Source organism: Aspergillus versicolor (genome assembly GCF_001890125.1).
Source record: "Aspergillus versicolor CBS 583.65 unplaced genomic scaffold ASPVEscaffold_7, whole genome shotgun sequence".
Taxonomy (NCBI): Eukaryota; Fungi; Ascomycota; class Eurotiomycetes; order Eurotiales; family Aspergillaceae; genus Aspergillus; species Aspergillus versicolor.
The window spans coordinates 444,113-467,997 of record NW_024467530.1 but is presented as its reverse complement, the minus strand read 5'-3'; the positions used below and the strand labels follow the sequence as shown (position 1 = coordinate 467,997).

General features: G+C 51.1%; 12 protein-coding genes across 12 annotated transcripts; 4 read left to right on the top strand and 8 right to left on the bottom strand.

The window, feature by feature from the left end:
- Positions 1-430: 430 nt before the first annotated feature.
- On the bottom strand, positions 431-2,300 carry ASPVEDRAFT_135838 (uncharacterized protein; the record flags this gene model as incomplete). The annotated part of the gene is made up of 2 exons (XM_040807244.1): positions 431-2,185; positions 2,250-2,300. The coding sequence occupies 2 exons, from the start codon at positions 2,298-2,300 to the stop codon at positions 431-433; spliced, it is 1,806 nt and encodes a 601-aa protein (XP_040669809.1).
- Positions 2,301-2,671: 371 nt separating this feature from the next.
- ASPVEDRAFT_152445 (SGNH/GDSL hydrolase family protein) lies at positions 2,672-3,803 on the bottom strand. Its single transcript, XM_040808308.1, has 2 exons — positions 3,638-3,803; positions 2,672-3,575 (listed from the first exon to the last, which is right to left on the bottom strand). Exons 1-2 carry the CDS (start codon positions 3,684-3,686, stop codon positions 2,827-2,829), a joined length of 798 nt encoding a protein of 265 aa, XP_040669808.1. The 5' UTR covers positions 3,687-3,803; the 3' UTR covers positions 2,672-2,826.
- Positions 3,804-5,175: 1,372 nt separating this feature from the next.
- ASPVEDRAFT_43486 (uncharacterized protein) lies at positions 5,176-5,557 on the top strand. Its single transcript, XM_040812833.1, has one exon. The coding sequence runs from the start codon at positions 5,198-5,200 to the stop codon at positions 5,483-5,485; it is 288 nt and encodes a 95-aa protein (XP_040669807.1). The 5' UTR covers positions 5,176-5,197; the 3' UTR covers positions 5,486-5,557.
- A 695-nt stretch (positions 5,558-6,252) lies between these two features.
- Positions 6,253-7,419, bottom strand: ASPVEDRAFT_85458 (uncharacterized protein; the record flags this gene model as incomplete). The annotated part of the gene is made up of 3 exons (XM_040817701.1): positions 6,253-6,831; positions 6,876-7,328; positions 7,381-7,419. 3 exons carry the CDS (start codon positions 7,417-7,419, stop codon positions 6,253-6,255), a joined length of 1,071 nt encoding a protein of 356 aa, XP_040669806.1.
- An 891-nt stretch (positions 7,420-8,310) lies between these two features.
- Positions 8,311-9,666, top strand: ASPVEDRAFT_171777 (TauD/TfdA dioxygenase family protein). Its single transcript, XM_040808711.1, has 4 exons — positions 8,311-8,610; positions 8,658-9,221; positions 9,275-9,406; positions 9,457-9,666. The coding sequence occupies exons 1-4, from the start codon at positions 8,415-8,417 to the stop codon at positions 9,630-9,632; spliced, it is 1,068 nt and encodes a 355-aa protein (XP_040669805.1). The 5' UTR covers positions 8,311-8,414; the 3' UTR covers positions 9,633-9,666.
- A 92-nt stretch (positions 9,667-9,758) lies between these two features.
- ASPVEDRAFT_85456 (uncharacterized protein) lies at positions 9,759-10,907 on the bottom strand (the record flags this gene model as incomplete). Its single annotated transcript, XM_040817700.1, has 3 exons — positions 9,759-10,469; positions 10,524-10,815; positions 10,864-10,907. The coding sequence occupies 3 exons, from the start codon at positions 10,905-10,907 to the stop codon at positions 9,759-9,761; spliced, it is 1,047 nt and encodes a 348-aa protein (XP_040669804.1).
- A 309-nt stretch (positions 10,908-11,216) lies between these two features.
- Positions 11,217-13,324, bottom strand: ASPVEDRAFT_136127 (uncharacterized protein; the record flags this gene model as incomplete). The annotated part of the gene is made up of 2 exons (XM_040807264.1): positions 11,217-11,703; positions 11,751-13,324. The coding sequence occupies 2 exons, from the start codon at positions 13,322-13,324 to the stop codon at positions 11,217-11,219; spliced, it is 2,061 nt and encodes a 686-aa protein (XP_040669803.1).
- A 408-nt stretch (positions 13,325-13,732) lies between these two features.
- Positions 13,733-14,878, bottom strand: ASPVEDRAFT_54286 (DUF4419 domain-containing protein; the record flags this gene model as incomplete). The annotated part of the gene is made up of 1 exon (XM_040814910.1): positions 13,733-14,878. One exon carries the CDS (start codon positions 14,876-14,878, stop codon positions 13,733-13,735), a length of 1,146 nt encoding a protein of 381 aa, XP_040669802.1.
- Positions 14,879-15,457: 579 nt separating this feature from the next.
- ASPVEDRAFT_85453 (uncharacterized protein) lies at positions 15,458-16,312 on the bottom strand (the record flags this gene model as incomplete). Its single annotated transcript, XM_040817699.1, has 1 exon — positions 15,458-16,312. The coding sequence occupies one exon, from the start codon at positions 16,310-16,312 to the stop codon at positions 15,458-15,460; it is 855 nt and encodes a 284-aa protein (XP_040669801.1).
- A 1,348-nt stretch (positions 16,313-17,660) lies between these two features.
- On the top strand, positions 17,661-19,570 carry ASPVEDRAFT_171768 (uncharacterized protein). Its single transcript, XM_040808710.1, has 6 exons — positions 17,661-18,056; positions 18,103-18,429; positions 18,483-18,784; positions 18,834-18,918; positions 18,964-19,298; positions 19,361-19,570. Exons 1-6 carry the CDS (start codon positions 17,805-17,807, stop codon positions 19,503-19,505), a joined length of 1,446 nt encoding a protein of 481 aa, XP_040669800.1. The 5' UTR covers positions 17,661-17,804; the 3' UTR covers positions 19,506-19,570.
- A 475-nt stretch (positions 19,571-20,045) lies between these two features.
- ASPVEDRAFT_43480 (uncharacterized protein) lies at positions 20,046-22,259 on the top strand. Its single transcript, XM_040812832.1, has one exon. It carries the CDS (start codon positions 20,068-20,070, stop codon positions 22,144-22,146), a length of 2,079 nt encoding a protein of 692 aa, XP_040669799.1. The 5' UTR covers positions 20,046-20,067; the 3' UTR covers positions 22,147-22,259.
- A 404-nt stretch (positions 22,260-22,663) lies between these two features.
- ASPVEDRAFT_171767 (putative 3-hydroxyacyl-CoA dehydrogenase) lies at positions 22,664-23,797 on the bottom strand. The gene is made up of 2 exons (XM_040808709.1): positions 23,709-23,797; positions 22,664-23,663 (listed from the first exon to the last, which is right to left on the bottom strand). Exons 1-2 carry the CDS (start codon positions 23,770-23,772, stop codon positions 22,825-22,827), a joined length of 903 nt encoding a protein of 300 aa, XP_040669798.1. The 5' UTR covers positions 23,773-23,797; the 3' UTR covers positions 22,664-22,824.
- Between the last annotated feature and the right edge of the window lie 88 nt (positions 23,798-23,885).

Here is a 23,885-nt window from a genome sequence, read left to right as displayed (position 1 = left end):
GTGATCCGAGCACCGAAATATATATTTCCTCTCCACGGCTGTCATGTTCCACGCCGTTGAACCCAGCTGGAATGATTAGCTACGTCTTGGTGAAAGTCCCCGACTAGATTATATCCACCTGGACAAGATGGATAAGACTTGTACTGAACAGTATTCATATTAACAAGGTCGCAATCTGATACTCTGACAACAAACCAAATCAACAACGCCATCCATATCCCGCATCCGATCCAAGCGCCCAAAGAATCAACAAGAACGAAAGCCCCAGGGCGTTCCAAAGATATATCAAATCCACTAAATAATAAATACACGAGACAGCTTGGAGCGGGGCTAGACTGTGATATGGAGTAAAATCGAAATAGAAAACCAATTTGTTTTAACCGTATGCTAACATCTCAACGCTTGTAAATGCAAATCATTATGGCTGTGCTTAGGACCGATGCTTGGGTTGAGACAGCATGTTTAGCCGGCTCATACTGAGCATGCCGTTTCTAGGGCGCGCACTTGCCAGGGTTCCCTTGCGAGCAGATCCCGGACCGAGACGCGAGGGAGTGTGCGAGCGAGACTTGAGTGGGCTAGAGGCCGGCTGCTTTGATGGCTCGGGCGTGCTCACTTTGACGCGTTTCGCACTTCGCCCTTGCGAAAGGTCGTCATTCGGAGGCACGTTCTCGCGGTCAGCGTCGTCTTCAGCCGCCCGATGTCTCTTCTTGTGGCTGATACCGTGAGGCATTCCAGGAATCTCAGGCAGAGTCGCCTCCACGGCGGCATCAGAGGGGCGGACTGAGCGAATGGTAGGCGGCCTTTGAGCGTTGCCGCGGTCGGGGGTCAATGTAGGGAGGGTGGGATAGACGACCTCTGCCGTCGAAGGATATGTGATGTTGGCAGGGATCTTCGAAGGTGACGGTGAGATCACTTCAGTTGGTCGAGGTTTGGTGCAAGGAGTGAATTCTACCCGCTTCTTTGGAGAAGGAGTAGCTGCTGCGGGCTCATGCGAGCTTTCGCGTGATGGCTGAAGCAAAAGCTCAGGAGTGAAATCCGGGGCTGTCTGGTGAGTTCCAGCCGCAATCTTAGTCGGGTCCCTGGAGAATAGCGGCTGGTGGCGGCGGAGAATAGACTTTAGGCTACTCAGTGTGGGAATATTGCTCTTGAAGCGTGGATTGAATTCGGTGCGCGGCGTGCTGGGAGCATCGGCTGGTTTGGAAAGAGGAGAGCGCACGAGTGAAGGAATCATACTAGTACGAGGAGGCTTCAAGCTGGTAGACGCACGAGCCATTGAGGCTCGTGTTGGTGTAAGCAGCGAGCTTCGGATGCCAGCCCTGGGACGTGCGATCGCCGACTTCGGGTTGGTTTGGCGGTTTTGGGGTGTTGTCTCGAGCTTATCTTGCTTCACACGCTTTGCAGACGGTGTGGAGGGAGTAGGTGCCTGTGGCGTTGCCCTCGCTGGAGAGGGTTTGCCTTCCGGTTCGTCCAGGCGGGCTTTAGAGTTTGTTCTCTTGAGAGTCTTCTGAACGGGCTGGAAGCGCCCGGGTGTAGCACGGAATGCGGAGGCGTGGCCAGCGATGGAATCCATCTTTTTGAACTGGGCCATGTGGACGTCGGAGAACCGGTTAGCCTTTCCCTTTGGTTTCGCAATTTTGCGCTCCACATTCTGGGAAGGCCCAGCTGTAGTGCTGGAGGGGTTCTCGCGAACCATGTTGGCTTTGTTTCGTGCTACCTCCTGCCGTACACTCTCCATGAGTTTCTTAGCCTCATCGCTGAGCTGCGACTCTTGCGAGGAGAACTTGAAATCGAGAGCAGGCGTGCCGTAAAATGTCGATTCGGGAGAGGTAGTTGTTTTGCTTGGTGTGTTCTGCGCGGTGCTTTCCTTCACCACATTACCTTGGGCATCCTTTTTGACGGGGTTGAAGCCGAGGATCAAGCCGGAGTCGGCCTGCTTAGTGGTGCTCTGTTGTACTTTGCTAGGATGCATCTCGAAATGGGTTGGACGAGTGAGAGAAGTGGTTGGGGTTTTTGCAGGTGACTTTCGTTGAGAGTGTGTCGATTTGGGCGTGTGTGCCACTTTTGGTGTGGGGGTAGATTGAGTGTTCGGGCGAGCGTTGACAGTTGGTTCCTCGTTCTCGAGCACGGTGTCGAGTTTTTTGTTGTTGTTTACATTGTTTTGGTTGTCTGAATTTGAGGGAATATCCTGCGGCGAAAAGCGAGGGTCAGTAACTTCCAACTCACCAAGCAAGGGCGTCAAGAGAGCGTACCTCGACGGGCGACTGGGCGCTTCTGAGGCGAGCAGACCGGCGGACCGCCATTGTGAAGGTTTCGGGTTCGTGTCTAGATGAGCGATAGAATTGATAGATGCGCAGGATAGCGGTGTTATCAGCACGAGGAAGGCGTGGGGAGTGGTGGTGGGTTATTGTGTGGGTTGTGTGGTTGTCGAGATGAGACGAAGGCAAAGACGGTGTAAATAAAACGCCCGAAGCGGCAGGCGGTGAGCTGACGTCATGGCGAGCGCGCTGTTTACATCATGCCTATTCCGGAACATGACTAATGCAGTCACGTGCAATGCCCGGCCATGGCCTGGAAGATTCCACTCAACAACCAACAACTGCATTCATCTCTGTGGGGAATTGTTGTATTTAATTGTTGTACTTAATGCAACATAGAGTGTATACTGTGACATCCCAGATCAGCAAGTAAGGCTTCTTGGAGTATTTCATGCAGGGTGAATAGTTTATTCAATTTAGTCTACTGATAAAATTAGTGCATACACAGCAAGACTATATACAGATTATGTGGACTGTAGCTACCTGGCTATCTATCACATTACTCTGTACTTCATTTATCTGCGCCAGTGTCCTTGCCAGCTTCCTTGTCAGCTTTCCCATTTCTCCATAGAGCATCCATTGACCTGAGGAAGCCCTTGTCAGCTGCGTTTCTCACAGCGCGCCACCAGATGTCTGCCATCTTTTTGTACCCTGCATCATTAGGGTGAGTGGTGTCGGCCAGGTCATCAAACGTGAAAGAGCCCCAGGTGTCGGCAAAGACAATCTTCCTCCCGGCCATTTCCGAAACAATCGTCCGGTATTGGTCGTTCAGCGTCCGGGTGCAGTCATTGCGGTTTTTATTCGGCAACAGTCCCGAAAGAACAATTGTAACGTCGTCGATATTGTCGAAGATTCCGCGGACCATGTTCGTCATTCTGCCCTTAGCGTTGACAAGTGCCTCTTCCTGGTCCTGGGTGCAATCGTTTGTACCGGCGTTGATTAAGACCAGATCGGGCTTCAGATGATACTGGGCCTTGACCTTGTCGAAGACCTGGTTAATAGTATAACCAGGCCAGCCTTCGACATCATTATCCGACATTGTGCCGGATTTCCGGGAGCCCACCATGTCGACGTTGTAGCCAGCTGAGGTCATGGAGTCTCGCAGGGCTTTGCGGTACCCGTTTTTGTCTGTCGAACTCGTCCCATATGTAATGGAGGCCCCGAGGGGCATTACACGGAGTGTAGAGCTTTGTCTTCCATGTAAAGACGGGCTGTCAGCGTCGTTACCATTGTTATGGAAAGGCAACGGGGAGGCCAGAGCTACTTCATGTGTCAGTGTATATTGATGCAGGGGGCGCGGGGAAATATGAGTGGATCCGTACCTGGCAGGACAAGTAGGGCAATGGCGCAAAGCCTCAGGTGCAGCTGCATCGTCAATACCGCCACTTGGCTTAAGAGATCTCCGATGAAGAAGGTATTGTAATGGAAAATGAGCGAAGCTGGGACCAAAAAGAAAAGTCGAGTCTTCCGGGACTTGGGTCTCCTTTATGTCCCCTTTATCCCCGTGCATGGCGCTCTCCTTTCAAGTGCAATAAAGGGCTAGATCTATTCTAGCTTGGCCTGCTCTGCCAGCATGTAACTGGATGCAAACGGTGACATTCTTGATCAAGAGGCCAGAACATCATGAGGGTCAGTTGCCTTTCCAATCCGACTGGCCTCGAAAGCATCAATTGGTGTGCGCGTGATGGGACGAGGCGCTGGCCAACTCGACAACCCCCCTCTCGTTGGTAGACCGCGTCAAATCATTCATGTGCCTGGGACAGTTACTTTCACTTGGAAAGCCTCCGAGGGATTACTACAATTCTGGCCGCGAAATGTTCAATTTGCCCGATGTTACGATAGCCCCGCTAGCACCGAATTCGGTGTATCTCACCATATAAAATAGTGTAAGCAGATACATTTATAATTAAATACAAAGAGTCTTATGGAGTAGATAAAATAACTATAATTTAGTGGTCCAGATAGCTATTTGGCGTCTGATTTCTTTGATCTGCACGATCTACCGCCATACAAAGAATACCTCGTAAGTGCCGAACGCGGCTAGGGTATAGATATGTCACATAACCATATGACATTTCCAATCACCAACTCCCTTTCTGAAGTCACTTAGTCGTGAAAATCATAAAAATTCAGTAACGCTAGGGATTCCCAAAGCCTTGGCGCGTATCGGAAAACTAGACATGTACATGGGCCAAGGCGAGTGGATGCACATATTGTAAACTCCCTTGTGAGCCAAGAAAACCTTAAAAGATCGGAATGTGAATAGAGTGACTAATTGGAGCAAGGGATGTCTCCTGGACCACAGATTCACTCGACACGCCCCGGTAAAGAGGTCATTCATCTCTCTGGAGCTCATATCCCTTCTCCAGTGACACAGTCATGATGTTGATTTTGCAAAGCCGGATAGGCAGATGATGGTACTAAGAGCTTGGCTTGTAGTATTTATTCCTTCTGTCTGCATATATGGACATACCCAGACAATAGTTGCTGTCTCCCTTGCCCCGATTGTTGGTGCTGTTGGCAGTACACCTTCGCATCTCCGGCTCAAGGGTCGTGATGCAAAAGAAGGGCAAGTGGATCAGACGACAGTACCTGAAGCACGGAGTGAAATAAAAGGTCACATCTTTTGCACTCGAGGAGCATGACCCGAAGTCCAGCTGCTACCTTAATAACTGGAGTTGGTGACGCACTTGTTGATGGTAAGCACACCGCCGAGCGTTGCATGGGCTGCAACCAACATAACTATTCATTCATCACGCGGCAAGAAGGCACGCGTTGAAGGAGCGAAGGAGTGGAGGAGTGAAGGGGTGAAGCAGCGGTGAAAATGGTGGTGTTGATTCTAGGGATGTGGCGCGCTTGGCCGCGCCACCGCCGATATCAGCATGAGAAGTATGACATACGGCTGCTGCTGGCTATCGCCGGGATTATCGTGGGCGCTCTTACCTGCCATGGTTTCTCTCAGACATGATCTGGAACATATTCTGGCTGTAAAGCAGCAGCCGATTTCCACAAGTAAGTACGGATATCCAGCGAGACATGGCAGCGATGTGCGACGTCGGGAATATGTCGGCAGTCCCATATATCGGGACGCACCGAGTATTACCGAAGTAGCCATAAGCTTTGCTCCAGCTAGTCCGTATGCCCCGAGGGGTCACAAGCCTCAGACTTAGGGTTACATGGAGATCCGGGGAAGGAAGGCAGTCTTTACCTTGGCGAATCCTGTCTTGTGGTCTAGTTTGTTAGAACCGGCATTCGGGAAGGATTTGGAATACTCGCATAATAAACGCAGTTGCGTAAGAACAAGCAGTTTCAAGTAAAATGTTTATTGGCCGAGTCGGTGAAGTACATGTACTTCGACAACGTGGTTACAGAGCCGCAAATACCAGGGTACTAAGTATATGTACTCAGCACGAGGACCGGCATGTTAGGACACGCTGACTTTAGGCCGAGAAGAAGCTGAGATACGGTTATTGGCCAAGCCAAGTCGAGTCATGGACAAACGACACCGCTGCAGAGAACCCTGTCAACCGCAACACCGGGGATCTAATAGGCTCGAAGGAGACCCGACACTGCAGGCGGTTTACACGTGGCTGCAAATATGGACCAGCTGACCTAGCAGCTAGGACCCTCGACAGAAAACGAGTCATATTCAGTAAAAGGACAGGGATAGATAGCCAATCGAGAATTTCCAATATATGGATCAGTGTAAATGAGATGTCGGTGGGGGTCCGAACCAAGCGGGGAGGTATTATACTCCAGCTACAGCCGCACTGCCGCACTGCCGACTCGCCTTGACGGGGGTTAGTTTAGAGATATATAGATGACTACTAAGGGCGATGGCTTAATAATATTATTTGAGCAACACTATTCCCATCTGATGAATAACATGATGTAGGATTCATGTGGAGCTCGCTAGTATCGCCATACTTGGGTAGAACTATAAAGTCACGACAAAACGGCCCTTCAGTCTCGGATCCATATACTTCTCCGGAAGATTGACTCCCTCCTCCAGGCTCATCGTCGTAACATGCGAGCGAATGCCCTTCTCAGTGACCGTCCTCATCATATCCGTAACTAGACGCTGGTTCGCGACAAGGCTCCCCTTGATGCTCAACTGTTTGAAGATCAGGTCAAAGGCACTGAACTTGAAGCCCTCTACCGGAAGGCCCAAGGGAACACAGACGCCTCTAGTACGTAGAAGTTTCAGACTCCATGCAGTGGCCTTGACGCTGTCGGTACAGATAAGTACTGCTGCTAGACCCCCGTCGCCGGCAAAATTCACGATGTCCTCGGTTGAATTCGGTGAATTGGAATCCACAACCAGTTTCGGCCGTAGAGGCGCAGGAAGGTCTTGAGCGAGCTGCCTGCCTTCGGGCCTGTTGTCGATGGCGACTGTAGGATGACCCAGGCCTGCTGCGAACTGCAGAGCGAGAACCCCCAGACCCCCAATTCCAATAACGCCTACAGGAAGACCAGGCTCTACGCCGGCTTCATCCAGTCCTCCCCACACGGTTGCCTACATTGTTAGTATCAAGGCATACCACAATCCGGAGCACTCACCCCAGCACACATCAGCGGCGCCGCCTGCTCAAAAGCCACCCCATCAGGTAATTCCACACTCGAATCTGCATCAGCAACAACATACTCCGCAAAGCCCCCATCCGCTGAAATCCCCGCCATGTCTTTATTCTGGCAGAACCGCGTATCCGGCCGGTCCGGCTGCTTGGGATCCCGCGCGGACTTGCACCCAACACAGATATAGCAAGGATGTCTGAAATTCAGCATCCCGACTCGCTGTCCGGTCTTCCATCCTGCCTTGGCCGCTTTCGCGCCCGTCTCGACTACCGTCCCGACTGATTCGTGCGATGGCGTTATTGGACACTTGGTTTTGTAGACGCCTTCGTAGACTTGGTAATCCGTGTGGCAGAAACTGGCGGCGCCGACTTTGAGAAGGAGGTCGTTTTCTCCGATTGAGGGGATGGGTATTTCTTGTAGTTCATATGGTGCGCCGTACTGGATTTGTGAGTTGATTGAATAACGGGACTCGTGTGGATGGTAATCAAACCTTGACGAGGCGTAGAGCTTTCATAGTTTTCGCAGACATAGTGGCTTTTATATCCTCTACTAATAATTCGCGAAGATTGATTCCACCAAGTTACTCGTTTGCGATTGTGTGTATTTATGCTACTGGCTTGCATTGCTATGACGTGGGGTTGGATTCCCCAATTTGGGGATGTGGATGTGCTCAGTTGATTTCAAAGAATCCCCACGACCCTTGGAGACATTCATCATGGGGAAGAATCTGTATAGATTAAGTGGTTCCCAATTTCCCCATTCCCATTCCCATTCCCCAAAGGTCCAGTCGAAATAGTTAGGCGCTGACGGAAGCTGGACTTGTTATTGTCCAGGGTAATAATGCTGACATCTCGGTCGCTATACAAAGAGAAAGATGGGATCACATATAGCAAAGCCCAGATCGAGAAGTATGTGACTATCTGATGTCCGATCTATAGATCGAGTCTTGGGGTTGGTACTGAGACCGCACGGCATTTCCCAACTGAGGTACTAGACGATTCATTCTGGGGAAGGTTATCTGGCACAGTAAATAAAAATAGACATCGAAATAGTTTGCATCTCCAGTGAATCATGAAAGTTCAACGGCCGACAGTGGTGTCCTATCGCCGAATACATATATACTTCCGCGGATCGGCAGACGCCGAATATCTGATCAATTGCACCACTTTCCAATTTATTCCGTGCCAGCTGTGACTCAATTGTCCACTGTCTTGAGTGGTCTGGAGATTCCCCAGGATTCCGTCATCCACAGGGCGCATTGCGTCTAGAAGCCCAAATTCCCAGCCGGAACCCTGATTGACGTTAGATGGCGTGATCCCCACGTCGATCTCGTGTTGTTAACTCGGAACACAAGCATTGACTCGCTACCTAATCGTCGATAAGAATGGCGTGCACTGTTGCGAGCCTTATCGCCGAAAGCCGACAACATGCGGCAACTCCCCGGGCCTATACATAAATGTCTATATAAAGAGCTTGGCCACTCAAGGTTCAAGCAGATCAACTCAGTATCACATCCAAGACAAAATGACTGTCGTACCAGTGGAATCCAAAGCTCCCGCCCATCCTAGGCTGCACTCCTCCGGCTCCCTGGATGACTTCAAATCCACCACTGTCACGCCCGTGATCGGACAGGAGTTCCCCAAGGACTCTGTCAACATCGTCGATGACATTCTAAATGCACCTAATGCCGAGCAGCGCATCCGCGATCTCGCCATCCTAAGTATGTCTATACCGATGATAGCCCAAGATGGTACTAATATACTTCAGTCGCCGAACGCGGCGTCGTCTTCTTCCGCGCCCAGGATAACCTCACCAACGACCTCCAGAAACAACTCATCCTCAAACTGGGCGAACTCACCGGCCGACCCGCCGACCACGGCCTACACATCCACCCCGTCGTCAACAACACCCGGGAATTCGGCGACCCAGACCCGCAGATCAGCACGATCAACTCGCGCGATCACAAGAAGCTGTACAAGGGCGCGTACGGCAACCTCGCTGCAATCTGGCACTCGGATATCTCCTTCGAAAAGGCGCCGTCGGACTTCTCGGCTCTGAGGCTTACCCTCCTGCCTGAAACGGGTGGCGATACGCTCTGGGCGAGTGGGTATGAGCTCTATGACCGTATTAGCAAACCGTACCGCGCGTTCTTGGAGACGTTGACGGCGAATCATTCGGGGGATGGATTCCATCGGGCTGCGGAGGCTGGTGGGTTTGGGCTTTATGAGAAGCCTAGAGGGTCGCCGTTGAACGTGGGTGGCGAGTTGGCGAGTGATCATCCGGTTGTCAGGACGAATCCGATTACGGGGTGGAAGAGTATCTTCCCTGTTGGTATGTTAGCTTCCTTGCGTTTTTGTATACGTACAGTTATTGACGAGGTACAGGAACATTCCCCAAGACAGTCAACGGCCTGACGAGACGCGAGAGCGAGAACCTCCTCAAGTACTTCCACGATTTGATCACATATGGACATGACCTGCAGGTCCGGTTCAAATGGGCCCAGCCTAACGACATCGGTATGCTTGCCTGCCTAACCATATATCATATAGACATCTAACAACCGCAGCAATCTGGGATAACCGCAGTGTCTTCCACACCGCAACATTCGACTACAACGGCATCGGTGAACGCAGCGGAAACCGTGCTGTTGGGATCGGCGAAGCGCCTTACTTTGACCCTGGGAGCAAGTCTCGTCGCGAGGATCTGGGGATTGAGGATGACTTGCATCCGGTTCACTGGTAGATACTTCCCAATTTAATGAATTATGCAACGAGACATTATACTATAGTACTGGCTTTTGTAGAGAGTAGTTATACGTGGTTCGACCAAGGCAATAGAACTACACTGACACGCCTGGAGATAGACATGTCAACCCTCATTCACGACCGAAACCCACTCATCCGCAAAACAATTTTCGAAATTCTCCCTACTCTTCTTCGGCCTCCACCCAAGCTCACAAGCCATATCAGCATGAGTTCTCGACCGCGCAGCCAACCCCGGCTCGAGCGCCTCCAACGGCCACCCTTTCCAAAACTTCTCGGCCGCATCCTGCAGCGTAATCTGACGCACCGTATAACTTTTCAGAAACCCCAGCGCATAACCAACCCTCGCAATACGCTCCGAGATCTCCCCCCAGCTCTGGTGCCCCGTCTGGCAGAAGTAAATCCCTTTACAATGTATATCAAGGCTATACCCCTCCAGGATACGGATAACCATCAGTTCATAGAACAGCACTAGATCCAGGATATGGACGTGATCCAACTCGTGCTCGCCACTGCCGATGCGCGAGGCATACCCGTCCCGCAGTGCAGCGCGCATAATGGTGTTAATCTGGACGGAGCGGCGGTTGAAGAAGCCTGTTCCTTCGCCGTAGATTAAGGGGGGCATGATGATGTATGTCTTAACGTCGGATGTCTCGCCTTGCTCGCAGACGAGGAGGTCGGATGTGCGCTGGATATAAGACTTGATGCTCTGGCGATACCGCATGTAGGCGTAGATGTCGCTTTTGTCGGAGAAGACTGCGGACTCGGTATAGGCGCCGGAGATGGGGAGGTCTGCTAGGTTTGATGTGCCGGAGGTCTGTAAATAATGTCAGTATATAGGCCGGTGATTGAGGGTAAGGTAGTCACTGACGTGGATGAAGTGTACTTGTTTTCCGGAACTCTTGCGGCGATCCTCAAGACCACGGAGCAGTGCCTCCGCAGCAGGAGTGTGGTATGAGAGAGCAGCATTAATGACGATGTCGTGCTCACTTGCGACAGTTCTCAGTGTATCAAGGTCATCAAGCCCGTCGAAGACGACGGCGTTGACGTTTTTCTGCTGAAGGATGTCTGCCTGTGATCTCTTTCGGACAAGGGCAGATATCTTGCATGTTTTTACATGGGGATCGGTGGAGTTCAACAGGGCAGTCAGAATAGAGCCACCGCTGGCTATCATTAGCAAGAAGTAGAAAGTATATTCAAGAAAAACTCACATGTATCCAGTGGCTCCAGTCAGTAGAATGCGCGTTTCGGGCATATTGAAATAGCTGCAAAATTGTTCGACAGCAAATCACTACTCCTTGTCTTGTTTATACCCCGCGTTATTCCTCGATGACGTTGAAGATTCGGACATAGGCGGACATTGGAGATACATGCTGACTGCTGCACCGTCTGATTCGGGCATAGGAAATAGCAACCCCAGGATCACCACGTAGGGCAAATAATATTACAGACTATTAATAATAAGCTCTGCAACTAGGAATACTGACACCTAGGCAAGCGCGGAGTATAAAGCGTCGAAATTAAAGACACAAAGGCTAATCATAACAAGAAACCTACAAATAAACTACATCCGCAACCCAAACGACTCGCCAATATGCAAACTAAACGCATCCCCAGCCCAAAAGTCCTCCGCAAACAACCCAGAGAACGTACGCCCATCCGATACCGTCCCCAACCCAAATATATCCGGCGTCCGGGGCGTGTCCCCACCACTCCCACTGCCCCCAGTAGCAGGGCCCCTACTCGCCTGCGGAGACGGAATCAAGAACCCCGGTGTCGGGGGGTCGGTGAGTGCTCGGTCAAGACTATATGTCGTCTCGGTGGGGAAGCCGTGTCGTTTGTCGGCGATGATGGGGTGTCCGGGCTGATGGACTTGCATATGTGCGTCGCTGACGTAGTCCATTACACGGTTGATGGCTGTTTCGAGGGCATCGCGGTATTTGCGGACGCTGGGGTGTCGCTCGGCCATGACGAAGAGGCAGGAGGAGCAGGCGCGGAGGTCGTTTGAGACGCTTATTGTCCAGAGGCGTGGCGAGCGGAAGAGGCAGAGGCTGAACAGTTAGCAACTAGTTTACATGATAGAAGGGAATGGAAGTACCATATGGTTAAACCGGCCATAAAGAGCGTGTTGATGAGGAGAAACGAGTACCAGGTCGAGTCTCGCTGGCGCAGGCGCTTGAAGTACTGGCACATCTGGCCGGAGACGTAGAGACATCGTCTGGCGAGCTCGTCGTCTGGTGGGAGGATGGACAGGAATGGGTGGAGGACGGTTCGGGTGGCGTTGTGCCAGTGCATCTGGATGAAGTCGTCTTCGTAGGCAGAGAGACACGGCAGGGACTTTTGATATTCGTCCAAGGACTCGAGTATAGGACCGACTTCTGGCAAGAGGGATGGTAGGTCCCGGTCGACTCGGTAGACTCTGCTTCGTGTCCGTGAAGATATCCGGGATAGCTTTATGCATACTATAGAACAGCGGATATTCGGCCCATCCCACAGCTCGTGCGGACTCCGTGGATTCCTGAATAATTCCTCTGGTGCACCGTCTGGCAGCGAGTCGTCGATATCCGCCGGTGGTTCGGCGTCAATCTCTTCATCCCCAATACTGAACGGCCGACCAAGCGACCAAGCAACTGACCTCTCATTCAGGTAGACACTCCAGAATAACCTTCTCCTCCGCTGCGCCTCGTACGGTCTCAGCCGTCGATACTGTGCCTCGCGATGCAGACCAAAGTCCACGCTTATCCGCATTGCCAGCCCCATCATGTACCAGACACTCGAGCTGGCCGACGACTGCAGGTTATACATTGCCAGCAGCATTAACGCCTCAATACTCGATATAGACAGCGACTCCTGGATCGCCGGCTGATACTGCATGGCTGTAACGAAGTAATTCCGCGGCGGCGTCGAGTCATACATCTCCGTCATCTTAAGAATCGCAGCCCCAATGGCATAAACCATGAAGATCTTGAACCGCGCAAACTGCTCCTGCGTGCTTGGCCCCGGCGGTTCATGGCGCTTCGCATGTAAATTGTAAATCTCCGACCGGCACAAAAAGGGGAGTCGCATCTGCATGCTCTTGAAGTAAGCGTCGAGGATGCGCGCCCCGATTGCATCGTCCGGAGCAGGCGCTGGGTCTTTTGCTTCGTTCTCGCAGGGCGCCAGGAACTCGTGCGTCTCGTTTACGGGGATGGACTTCCACCCTGCGTCTTGGACAAGGCGGCTTATGTTCTCTGCGATGGCGAGCCCGGATGATGGGCCTAGGTAGTTGCCCTCGACTTTGTCTTCGTATCCGTGGCCCTGGATCAGGAAATGCATGACTGCCCCGTGGTTCTCGGGGTCGGATGGAGAACTAGAGACTGAGCCCGCGCCTTGATAGCTGGCTCCGGTTCCATGAGAGGAATGAGGCCGGTCTCCATGCTCAGAGTGTGTCGTGCTTGCAGCGGTACCGTCTGTCAACGCTGCGAGTTGAGCCTCCAACGTCTCGATCCGCTGCGCCAATGCACCCTTGGACATGCCGTGATGCCATGACGGGACGCTGTCAGATCGAACGCACGGCTGGCCTGCGAGTTCGCAGTTCGCGCAGACTGGGGCCCCGACGCAGCGCTGCTTGCGACGGTGGCAGCGCCGGCAGGACTTGGGGATGCGCTTGCGGATCCGCGTTGCTTCTTCCATGGTGATGGGTCTTGATGTCTTTTAGCAGACTGGTTTGAGGTCCGTCTCAGAGGGTCGGGACTGCGAGAGCCCCCGCACTTGCCATTGACGATGTCGCGATTCGTCATCGCGAAGGTGATTGGAGTTGCAATTGCGATGGGGAAGCACGCCATCACCTATAACGCACTACGGACTACGGAGCATTGTGGTTATTAAAGTAGACCTTTAACCTTGGAAGTGATTTACTGTCTGTTCATATCAGGCATGATGAGGAAAATGGTATATTTGTAGTCGTGGTCTGTCTGCCCTAAGGGTATCTACAGAAACCTCAATTAATGATATAGGACTAGCTGCCACCTCCCTCGACCGACCAGAGTTTCTCCAAGTGAATGAGTGTCACTATCTGGTAAACACAATCTGATGGTTATTCTAATTGCCATTTTCACCTTTCTTTTCATAAATCCACCATCCTGACACGGGCTGTATGTTGTCAAGCCCCGTTTCCCCAGTCTCCAAAATTGCTCCACTGGATCTTGCTTGAATGCCAACTAGCCCTGCCACCATAGCAGCATCGATGATATTTCCATTATCATCGATAGTAATTGGCACGGAGGCAAATCCGGGTGGAATTCTATCGGTGTCCACGCGGCGCGCCAGTACATCATGGAGCCCCAGGTCCGTGTTTCGAGCCACAAACTCAGGCGAAGAGACCGGATGAATCTGTTCTCTATAAAGAAGATTGCCCTGCTTATTCCAGAAAATGAAGGCCGATACCCAACCAGTCAGCTGGTCAATTCCGCTGCCACCGTGACGCTCAGCGCATCTTCCCCAGAAGTCCAGCACGTCGGGCGACTCGGGACTATCGAAGGACAGCACAAAGTAATTCAGGATCGGGCGTAGAAGCTGAGCAAATCGTGCGGGTTCGTCCCCTAGCTGCTGCAACTTGTCCAGCCTCGTTATCATGCGCTCCCAGTCTGCTCGTTCGCCCAGCAAAGTAACGGACGGGATGCCACAGAGAAACGTAGCTTTGTATGAGAAATATTCCTGTAAAGCACCCATCATCAAGACAGCTGCGACCACGCTGTCGGATTCAGTTGTAGTGCTGAAGTCCGGCATGATCCAGTCGCGTAGTTCTCTGTCCACGACGTTCTCTTCAATGAGCTTGGTGAATTTCAGGGCGATTTTACCGAAGTCGGCCGTTTCGATAGTCCCACCTTCAAAGGTTTCCAGCTCCTTTTGTCCCTCGTGGGCAACGAAAAAAGATCGCAGGTCCTCTGCATTTGCGTTGATATAGAAATTCAGCTCTGTCAGAATCGAGAACCACACATCCTCAGGCCGGATGGTCAAATTGAGATGACGGTTGTAGGCATGGACTACCGCCCAGACAAAGCCATGCTTCGAGGACGATACATGGGACGTCTCGAGAAAACTGTCTGACAACGAGCTCTGTATCACACCTTGGCTTTGACTATATTCGTCCGAGCATGAGTGTTGGAACAGTTCTTCTGCCGACGACGCTGCAGATTCTGGCCATGCTCGCGGGGGATGCTTGGCAGTAGCCAAAGTGACAGGCATGCTGTTGAAATATAATATTGTAGTTGCAATAAGACTGGCAGCGATAATGACAACAGACTGCTGGGGGTGTGATGCGGCGGTATGTTATATGTTATATGACGTTCTGCGGGGCTGAGCAGTGATAAAATAATTTTTCGATAAGTAGTAATGATCGGTAATGGAAAGGAGTGGACAAGAACCAATATCTCAAGTTATTGTCTAATGAATAGTAAAAACTTCTGATCTCCTGATGGGACAGAGTAGAAAGCAGAAAAACCCGACCTGCTCGCTCCTTCCCACAGCACACTTGTATAACAAACACAGCCCCCCGATCGTCGTCACCGCTCTTGGCTTTTGGTTGAAGATGCATGATTCGTTGCTGTTTGAGGTGGAGCAGGCGACTCGGTCGTGAGGCTTAACGCGCAATATAGACAATTTTATTGGTAAGTCAGCTATAATCCGAAGTAGGACATCTCGCCCAGAAACCGCGTAGATATGCTTGAAGCCTAACGATTATAGAAGACAGAAAATATCCCAGAGGATAACCACATATTGAGCCATCAAATCTAAAGCGCCGACACCAAAACCCGATCACTAAAGCTACACCCCATGGCTGGGGAGAACTGACAGAAATTCCTTTGTATACGCAGCTGCAACCATAGCTGCATACCCCTGCCAATGGTCATTCTTATGAGAGTCTGCGTAATCACATACTCCGCGAATCACCACACATGGGAGGATATCCAGTATCCCAGCAGCTTCCATCTCAAAGCAGATAGCCCCAGACTTCCGTGCGAATGCATCCCTCTCTGCTGCATCTTTGAGAAGCATACCCCCGGAGGCAACCAGACCGTAGAAAACCCTAGGCCGATTGTCAGGCCTGCGAGGTCGTTTCCTCACACTGGATAGATCAGATCTATTGTATGTAGGTAGCCCTGGCACATGGTTGCTTTCCGTAGCGAAGAGCTGGTCGGCATTTCCACCGGGATACTGTACTAGCTTATGGAGGTGCATGTGTCTTTCCATGGCTTCCTGTTGGTATATAGGGATATCGCTCCCACGGTGCCTGTGCTTTGCCTTCAACGAAGCCAGCGTCCTTAGGACGATATCCGGCGTCTGGCATGGACGGCAATTCCTTTGCTGGCGATCATATTGCAAAACGCCCCCGTAGCTTGCCGTAGGATCAGCGACAATCACATCACCGAGTCTGATATCGTGCGGATCTGGGACGCAGCCTGCGATTCCTGACAGAAAGCAAACTTTGACCGAGGGGTAGGAGTGTCTCATATTGAATGCTGTCACGGTGGCGGCAGTAGCGCCGTATGTTCCCTCTCGAAGGCCGGTAATGACAATATTGTGCGCACCGATGCTGCCCAGGATGTAGACATTATCGTCACCCTTCTCGTTGGGAAACGTGGGGTGGATTCTATCTAGCATTGCCCTTGCTGCTGCCATCTCTAAGGCAAGGGGACAAATCCACCCGATCTGATAGTCATCGTGGGCTGGTAGGGAAGGGGATTGTCGCTAGGTAATACTGATTCAAACACTGTTGCAAGAGAGGCGTTTTAATCATTATACTTACATGCTTTTCGTATCCAGAGTTGGACGCATCGGAGTGAACAGTATGGCTTGTACGAGACGGGTGACAGCCCATTTTGACAAGGGAAACACAGATAGAACGTTAGGATTGAATCAGGACACGAGAAACACCTGTGTAACTCGACCAATTTATGTTTCTCGAGCGAAAGAGGACAATCCGCAGTTAAGCGCCGGGATCGATCTCGAACTGGCGGCTTCATCCTTGCCCTGACAAGGATGTTCTATCTAGCAGCTGCTAAGCGCCTACGTGGGATCGCGCTTCCAATCAGTACTCAACATCATGAAATAAAGTTATAGATCACCGGCCACGTATACAAAGTGCCCATAACCACGGCCGCGAGGCCAAAGTCCCTCGCGAGATATATTTATACCATTTGCAGTCGTCCAACGAGGATATTGAATAGGCGCCCGGGGGTTAAGGAGAGAGATCCAAGATGTTTCAAATCTAAAGAAGTACGCTCGAGTAACCTGTTATATGAGCAAACCATGGGGCTGGATTGAATCAACCTTAGATCCCCTCCTGTTGCCGCCAGACCTATTTTTGTACATCCGCCAAGGTGAAGCCCTAGCTCAACACCGGTGGCCGTGACCAGAGCCTAGACCATGTATAATTATAGGCTTTCAGCCTCGTAGTCATGCTGCAACAGCCAAGCGTATATATATTGAAAGTAAGTTACTAGAGATAAGGCTACTTGCCAGTTTGAAGTGTGGCGCTCTGGGAGGTCGCTTGGCCGTCCTCGGTCCGAACTCCCTCGGTAAGAGAATCCTTTAAGCCTGAACTAGAGGACAGGAATTAGATGTCGAGCAGAAAGGAAATAATTTGGAAAGTGCATTCTCATGGTACTTCCCCACAGGCTGTCTTTAGTCTTATCCAAATATTGCCTGTATATCAAACCCACAATCCCCGCAACAGCCAGAACCACTCGGACCGAATCGTCAATATAACTGGCCATCGGCTCTTCTATCCCTACCAGGATGCTAAATCAAGCCAGATAAGCATAAACCCGTGTGATACCCCGCAGGAACAGACTGAAGAAGCCTCCTGGCTTTGCATAACTCCTCCCGCCAAGCTCTGGCATGTCAGTTTCAACAGCTAGTGGGCCGTGCTGGGCTTCCTATTTGTCCAAACCTGTGTTTCGAGCTATCTGGCGTTAGGATAGTCAGAAGTTATGACAGCTGATCCCCCGCAGTATTGGAGAGGAGTCTGGGGTGAACCCCGTATCCTGGAGGCGAAGGGATAAACACGGTAACTTGATTCTTGCCAAGGTCTGTTAAGGATATTTAAGTAGAATGGGGCTGGCACTTTTCTATCTGAAATATTTGTTGAATTTATATACTTGTTGCAACCATGGCTGTCCACTCGATCAAAGGGCCCGATCCGGAGCACGTCGAGGATAACGAGAAAGGCGCCGTATCTTCACAAGTATCAGACCCTTCGTTACAGTACGACGATGCTATCGTGAAGCGAATCAAGCGCAAGATTGACGTGAGGCTATGTGTGGTCGTCGCGATCATGTACACCGTCTGCCAGATCGATCGGGTCAACCTGCCAAATGCGTATGTGCTACACTGGCAAAATGAGCGGGACACACTACGTATGCGTCTTCTACCCTGTCTAAACCAATCTAACGAAACGAACACTGCAGTCCACAATCGTCGCGCTCTTCTTTGTCACGTACACCCTTTTCCAGCCTATAATGACCGTCATCGCACGCAAGATCGGACCGCGGATATTCATGGGATTCATAACTGTTGCCTGGGGGCTGGTGATGGTTGGCATGGGCCTCGTCCACGACTGGCGCGAAATGACCGGCCTGCGAGTTGTCCTTGGTGTGTTCGAGGCTGGTCTCTTTCCCTCTGCCGTCTTTTTGATTAGCAGTTGGTATATCCGCCAGGAAACGGGGAAGCGGATTGGGCTTTTTTACCTGCTGGGAAGTGCGCTTTCGTCGTTTGGCGGGATTCTTGCGTATGGGGTATGCCTCCTATCCCCCCCTCAGCGTGCTTATGATATTGATATGAATGACAGTTACAACAAATGGACGGAATCCAAGGCCACGCTGGCTGGAGATGGATCTTCATAATCGAAGGGATTCTCACCATTGCTATAGGTCTGCTAGGGTTCATTCTTATCGTCGACTTCCCCGAAGATGCGCGCCGCACGCGCTGGTTCTTGACGAACGCCGAAATCGATATCATGATTGACCGAGTCGACAAGGACCGGGGAGATGCCCATGTAACTCCGTTTGTGCTGAAGGAGTACTTGCAGTATGCCTTTGAGTGGCAGGGGTGGCTGCTGGCTGTGAACTTTTTGATGACTGCTATTGTAATGTGAGTCTACATTCTATCCGATCCACACAGAGTTGTACTGACTGAGTAGCTACGCGGTCTCTTATTTCCTGCCGATTGTTCTCCAGCAAGGACTCGGCTTTGACGTCGCAAGGGCGCAGACTCTTACAGCCCCAGTAAGCTTCCGAATGTTTAATTAACGAGTTTATTCTGACCAGCAGTGCTTCCTCTTCGGATCCCTCCTGGGCATAATTGAGAGTTGGATATCAGACAAGTACAACACGCGCGGCATCGTCGTCGTTATCAACGCCGTCCTGCAGATCGTTGGAATCGCGCTCTTAGGTTATGCAACGGGTAACGGCGTACGATACTTTGGCGCCTTTATCCTGACGGGCAGCTGCAATGCGAATATCCCTGCCTCGCTGACCTACCAGTCGAATAATATCACGGGCCAGTGGCGCAGGGCGTTTGGGTCGGCGCTTATTGTTGGCGCTGGTGGTGTAGGGGGTGTTATTGGGGGATTGGTTTTTCGGGAGCAGGATTCGCCAGAGTATAGGTAAGTTGCAGCATCCTTCTTGTTGTTTTATTACCAGAGGAAACATGCTAATGAGTGTATAGACCGGGTTTGTGGACGTGCTTTATTGCGGCTGGGATTACGATTGTCTCGGTGGGGATCACGACGTGTACGATGGCCAGGGCGAATAAGAAGCAGAAGAATGGTCTGGTTTTATTTGATACTCCGGGATTCCGGTTTACGTTGTGATGGCTGGAATATAATTCAGCATTAGAAGCTGAACAAGTATCCCACTTCGGCCTAAAGGCTGCGAGGATGCCAGATGAACAGCCACATGACGTTACTATATATATCTAATTCTTAAATAAATATAAAGATGTTGTTGTTTTATTATACTTTAAATATTTAAAACTAAATTCTAGAAACTATTTGATATAATTGTATACTTTCGTGTCTTGAACGTGTTGATTAGTATAACATTAAATCATCACGAAACAAGGTTATATTTACATATTTTACTTTAAAAACTCATATAAATAAATGTTTCGTATATCATGTATTGCTTTAATTAAATATATAAATTGATTTTTAGCGAGTTGACGTCTTCGCATTCCTGATTCCTGATAATCCTGAATCCTGATATACGTGCATAACCACCTGCAACCTCGAAGCGGTGTTGAGTCACCTCTGCGTGTCCTGCAGTTATTTGTCAACTGGAACGGAAAAACAAATAAAAGAAACGCTCTTCCTGCTGAACATCCTGAACTCCAGCTCCTTGTTTAATATCTACCCAAACCGGGAAGCATCCACTATGGCCTTTCTAGATCTCCCCGTCGAGGTGGTACTTCTCGTGGTTACCCACCTCGAGTATGCATACGAGATCAACGCTTTATGCAGCACCTCTCGCTGGCTGCATGGCCTGGTGAATTCTGCGCTTTACAAACATAGTATTGCCCATGGGGATGGGGAATATGTGCTTGAATGGGCCGCCGTCAACGGATTGGTGTCAACTACCCGACTTATCCTTGAAGCAAGGCCAGACGCTATTGGAGGGCTGGAGGCCTTTTCATTAGCAGCCACCCACGGACAGAGCGAGATAATAGAACTGCTATATAAACACGGTGTCGATCCGTGCTTTACCGACAACCACTGGAAGAATCACCATGAAGAACCCGATGTTTTAGACAGTGAAGGCCACCCGCTGTCTATGGCAGCGGCAAATGGCCACGTATCTGTCGTCAGTCTCTTACTAGAATATGAAGTACCAGTGGATCTCCATACAGGAACTAAAGAGAAGCGAACAGCTCTCCATCTGGCAGCCGAAAAGGGGCATCTCGATGTTCTCCGTGTATTAGCCAATGCCGGCAGCCAAATTGATGCGCAGGACCATGTCGGCACAACGCCTCTGCATTTTGCGGTGCATGAAGGGCACCTCGAGGCTGTGCAGTTTCTACTCTCCCGTGGAGCAGACCCGAATTTATCAACCAAAGGCGGGTCGACAGCGCTCTGCATGGCAGCTCGCTCTGGTAATATTGATGTCGTGCGATGTCTCCTTGACCGGGCAATGAACGACCCATCCTGCCCCGACCAAAGGTCACTGTGGCAGCTGGCTCAAGCAGCAGACAGAGGATACAGCAATATTGTGGACCTCCTGCTCACCCGGTTCGACTACATCCAGCTCTGCACAGAGCCTTATCAACAGTCCGTCCTGCTCTGCGTTGCTGCACTCACTGGCCGGACTGCACTTCTCACAGACCTCTTATCAAACCACAACTACAACCCTAACATGCGTGTGTCTGGCGAATACATCTCCCCGCCATCCACTTGGCTCTACTCGACTCCGGCATCAGCTCTTGACTGGGCTGCAGAGCGCAACCATGCCGCCGCAATCGATATTCTCATATCCCACGGCGCCCTCACACCATCCGACCAAAGCCCCCTCCCCCTCCACCATGCTATTAGGAATGGCCACAAAGAAGCCACCACAGTCCTGCTCGCGAACGGCATGAACTCAAACAACCCCCCCGGCAAAGCCCTATTCAGCGCCATCCCCCACCCATCCATCTTCTCCCTCCTACTCTCTCACGGCGCAGATCCAACAGCCCCAGTCCCCTGGTCCAATCTCCTCGCCGATATCCTCACCTCGGGCAGCGCTGACACCCTACGCCTCCTCCTCGACAACCCAAAAGGCACCTCGCTAGTCACAGACCCAATCATAAAAGCTCCCATGATCTCTCTTACACGACCAGAGCAAATCCCGCTCATCCGTCTCGCCATCCAAGGTGGCGAGGCAGTCCTCCGTCTCCTCCTAGATCGGAATCTGCTAGCGCCACCAGAAACCCTGCACGACCGCACAGCGAGCCAGTACCTCATTCTCGCAGCGAAGCACGGTAATGTCTCGCTCATGGCGCTGCTTCTGGATATGGGCTTTGATGTTCATGTAGGGGATAACGCGGGGGCGCTTGTTGCTGCGGCTGCAAAGGCACAGGGGGATCCTGATAAACTTCTCGACTTTCTTCTAGAAGGAGGGTGTAGTGTACATGATACGGATTACATGGGTAGTCCTGCGTTGGTCCTCGCAGCGAGGGATAAGAATGAGAGTGCCATGCGGAGGCTTTTAGCGCGCGGGGCGGATCCGCTTGTTGGTTGGCGGGGGGAGACGGCGTTGTCAGTTGGGGTGAGGAATGGACATGTTGCTGCAGTTCAGGATATTTTGGGTGTTCTTGATCAGAGGGAGGTTGGGCTTGGGGAGGTGGAGGGCGTGTTGAAATGGGCTGAGAGTGCTTTGAAGGGTGCTCGTGGCATAACAGTGCCGCGTGAGAATTTCTTTCTTATTGTAAAGGCGTTGCGGAGGTTCTACTGGTTGAGGAAGTATGCAGTGTGTGCTTGATTTGCATAACTTGATGTTATTTGATAGAGATAGTATTAAAGAATAGGGTAGTACACGATGTACTCAAAATAGTCATGGCAGTTTTACTATTTTGATATCAATGCCATCAGTGCCATCAAGAAACTATACGTAGACTGGAATTAAATATGAGCTGTACTGTATATATGTGCTGGTTGGTATGGCAATAGTATCTGTAATTGTGATCGCTCCTTCCATTTACTCTGTGTCTTATAGTCGCACCTTCCCAAATTGTGCTGCAAGTAATCCGAACATGGAAAGTGCCATGGAGACAATTGCTCCTTCCAACTTTGCACAGTCCCATCGCACTTTCTCGTGTCTTTCTTTATTGCTTCACATGGAAAGAGCGATGGACACGGTATCCCACCAAATTCGATGGAAAGAACGAGAAGATTCTGACTGATCCAGTGTGCACTGCGGATATACGGAAATCCGGCACTGGATTCGGGAACTCCCTCCTCAACCGGTTGAGATACATTTAGTGAAATATACCGGGTGGGGTATGTCCACCGTGGAAACTGGCGGAATATGACACGTTCTAATAGCTCTGTTTGCTATTCTCTGATTTGGATATATGGTAGTCCTGGCACTTCTTGCGTGACGGGATGATAGCCTGGATACCACCAACTTCATGGTACAAATCTAGACATGTAGTATTGACTACTTCGTCCACCCCTCCCCAGACCCCAAGACCTGCTGTCCCCTCTGCAAAGAACGACTGGGCTCCTCGCCTAGCCACTGCGGTTCCAACCGGTCAATGTTCGCCTCGATCTCCCACGCTCTCCCTCCCTCGACGTACATTGATTTCCCATTCAACTCTTTATCCGCTAGTACATTCGCCATGATCTTCGCTACATCCAGAGGCCTGTTCACGGGGAGTCCCGCCTTGAACCAGCCATCCTGGATTCCTTTTACCATTGCGGTTGTTGTCATCCAGGGACAGATGCAGTTTGTTCTGATCCCGTGTGCTGGCGCGCAGAGGTATAGCCGCAGTGCGCGCATAAGGCCAATCACACCGTGTTTCGAGGCTTGATAGACGAAGAGACCTGGTGACTCTTTGAACCCAGCTACAGACGAGACGAGGGTTATCGAGCGGTCGACATTAGCAGGCCTGTTCTGGCGGAGATAGACGCTCGCGATGCGAGCAACGTAGAGACACCCGGTTAAGTTCACGTCAAGAACCTTTGTAGTAGGCGGCTTCCGAATAGATTGCATATCCAAAGCAGGATCGAATACGTTTCCAATCTCGGAGATTCCTGCCCCTGCGACGGCGTGGTCGATGCGGCCGCATACCTCCATTGCTTTGTCGAAGAGCCCCAGGACGGAGTCGTAGTTTGTCACGTCCGTCTTGACGAAGATTGCCCGGGGGGAAGACTGGCTTTTGTTTATTGTATCTGCGACTGTCTCCCCTGCCTCAGTTGAGAGATCGCCGAAGCATACGTAGGCGCCGTTTTGGGTGGCGTATTCCACCAGGCTTGCTCCGATGCCATTTGCGCCGCCTATGCTGTTAGTACTTCATAATTGAATATAGAGGGGGATAGTACCTGTCAAGACAATGACTTTGTCTTTGAGTGAGTCTGGGGTGAGTTCTTTGGTATACTGCGCCATTGTTCGTGGTGTGGTAAGGTGGAAAGGTAGTTACAGGGATGAAGATGCAGGGATACGGCACAGCAGCGAGACTCGTCACATCTTTTCAACACACCGCCATCCCACATCGTGTC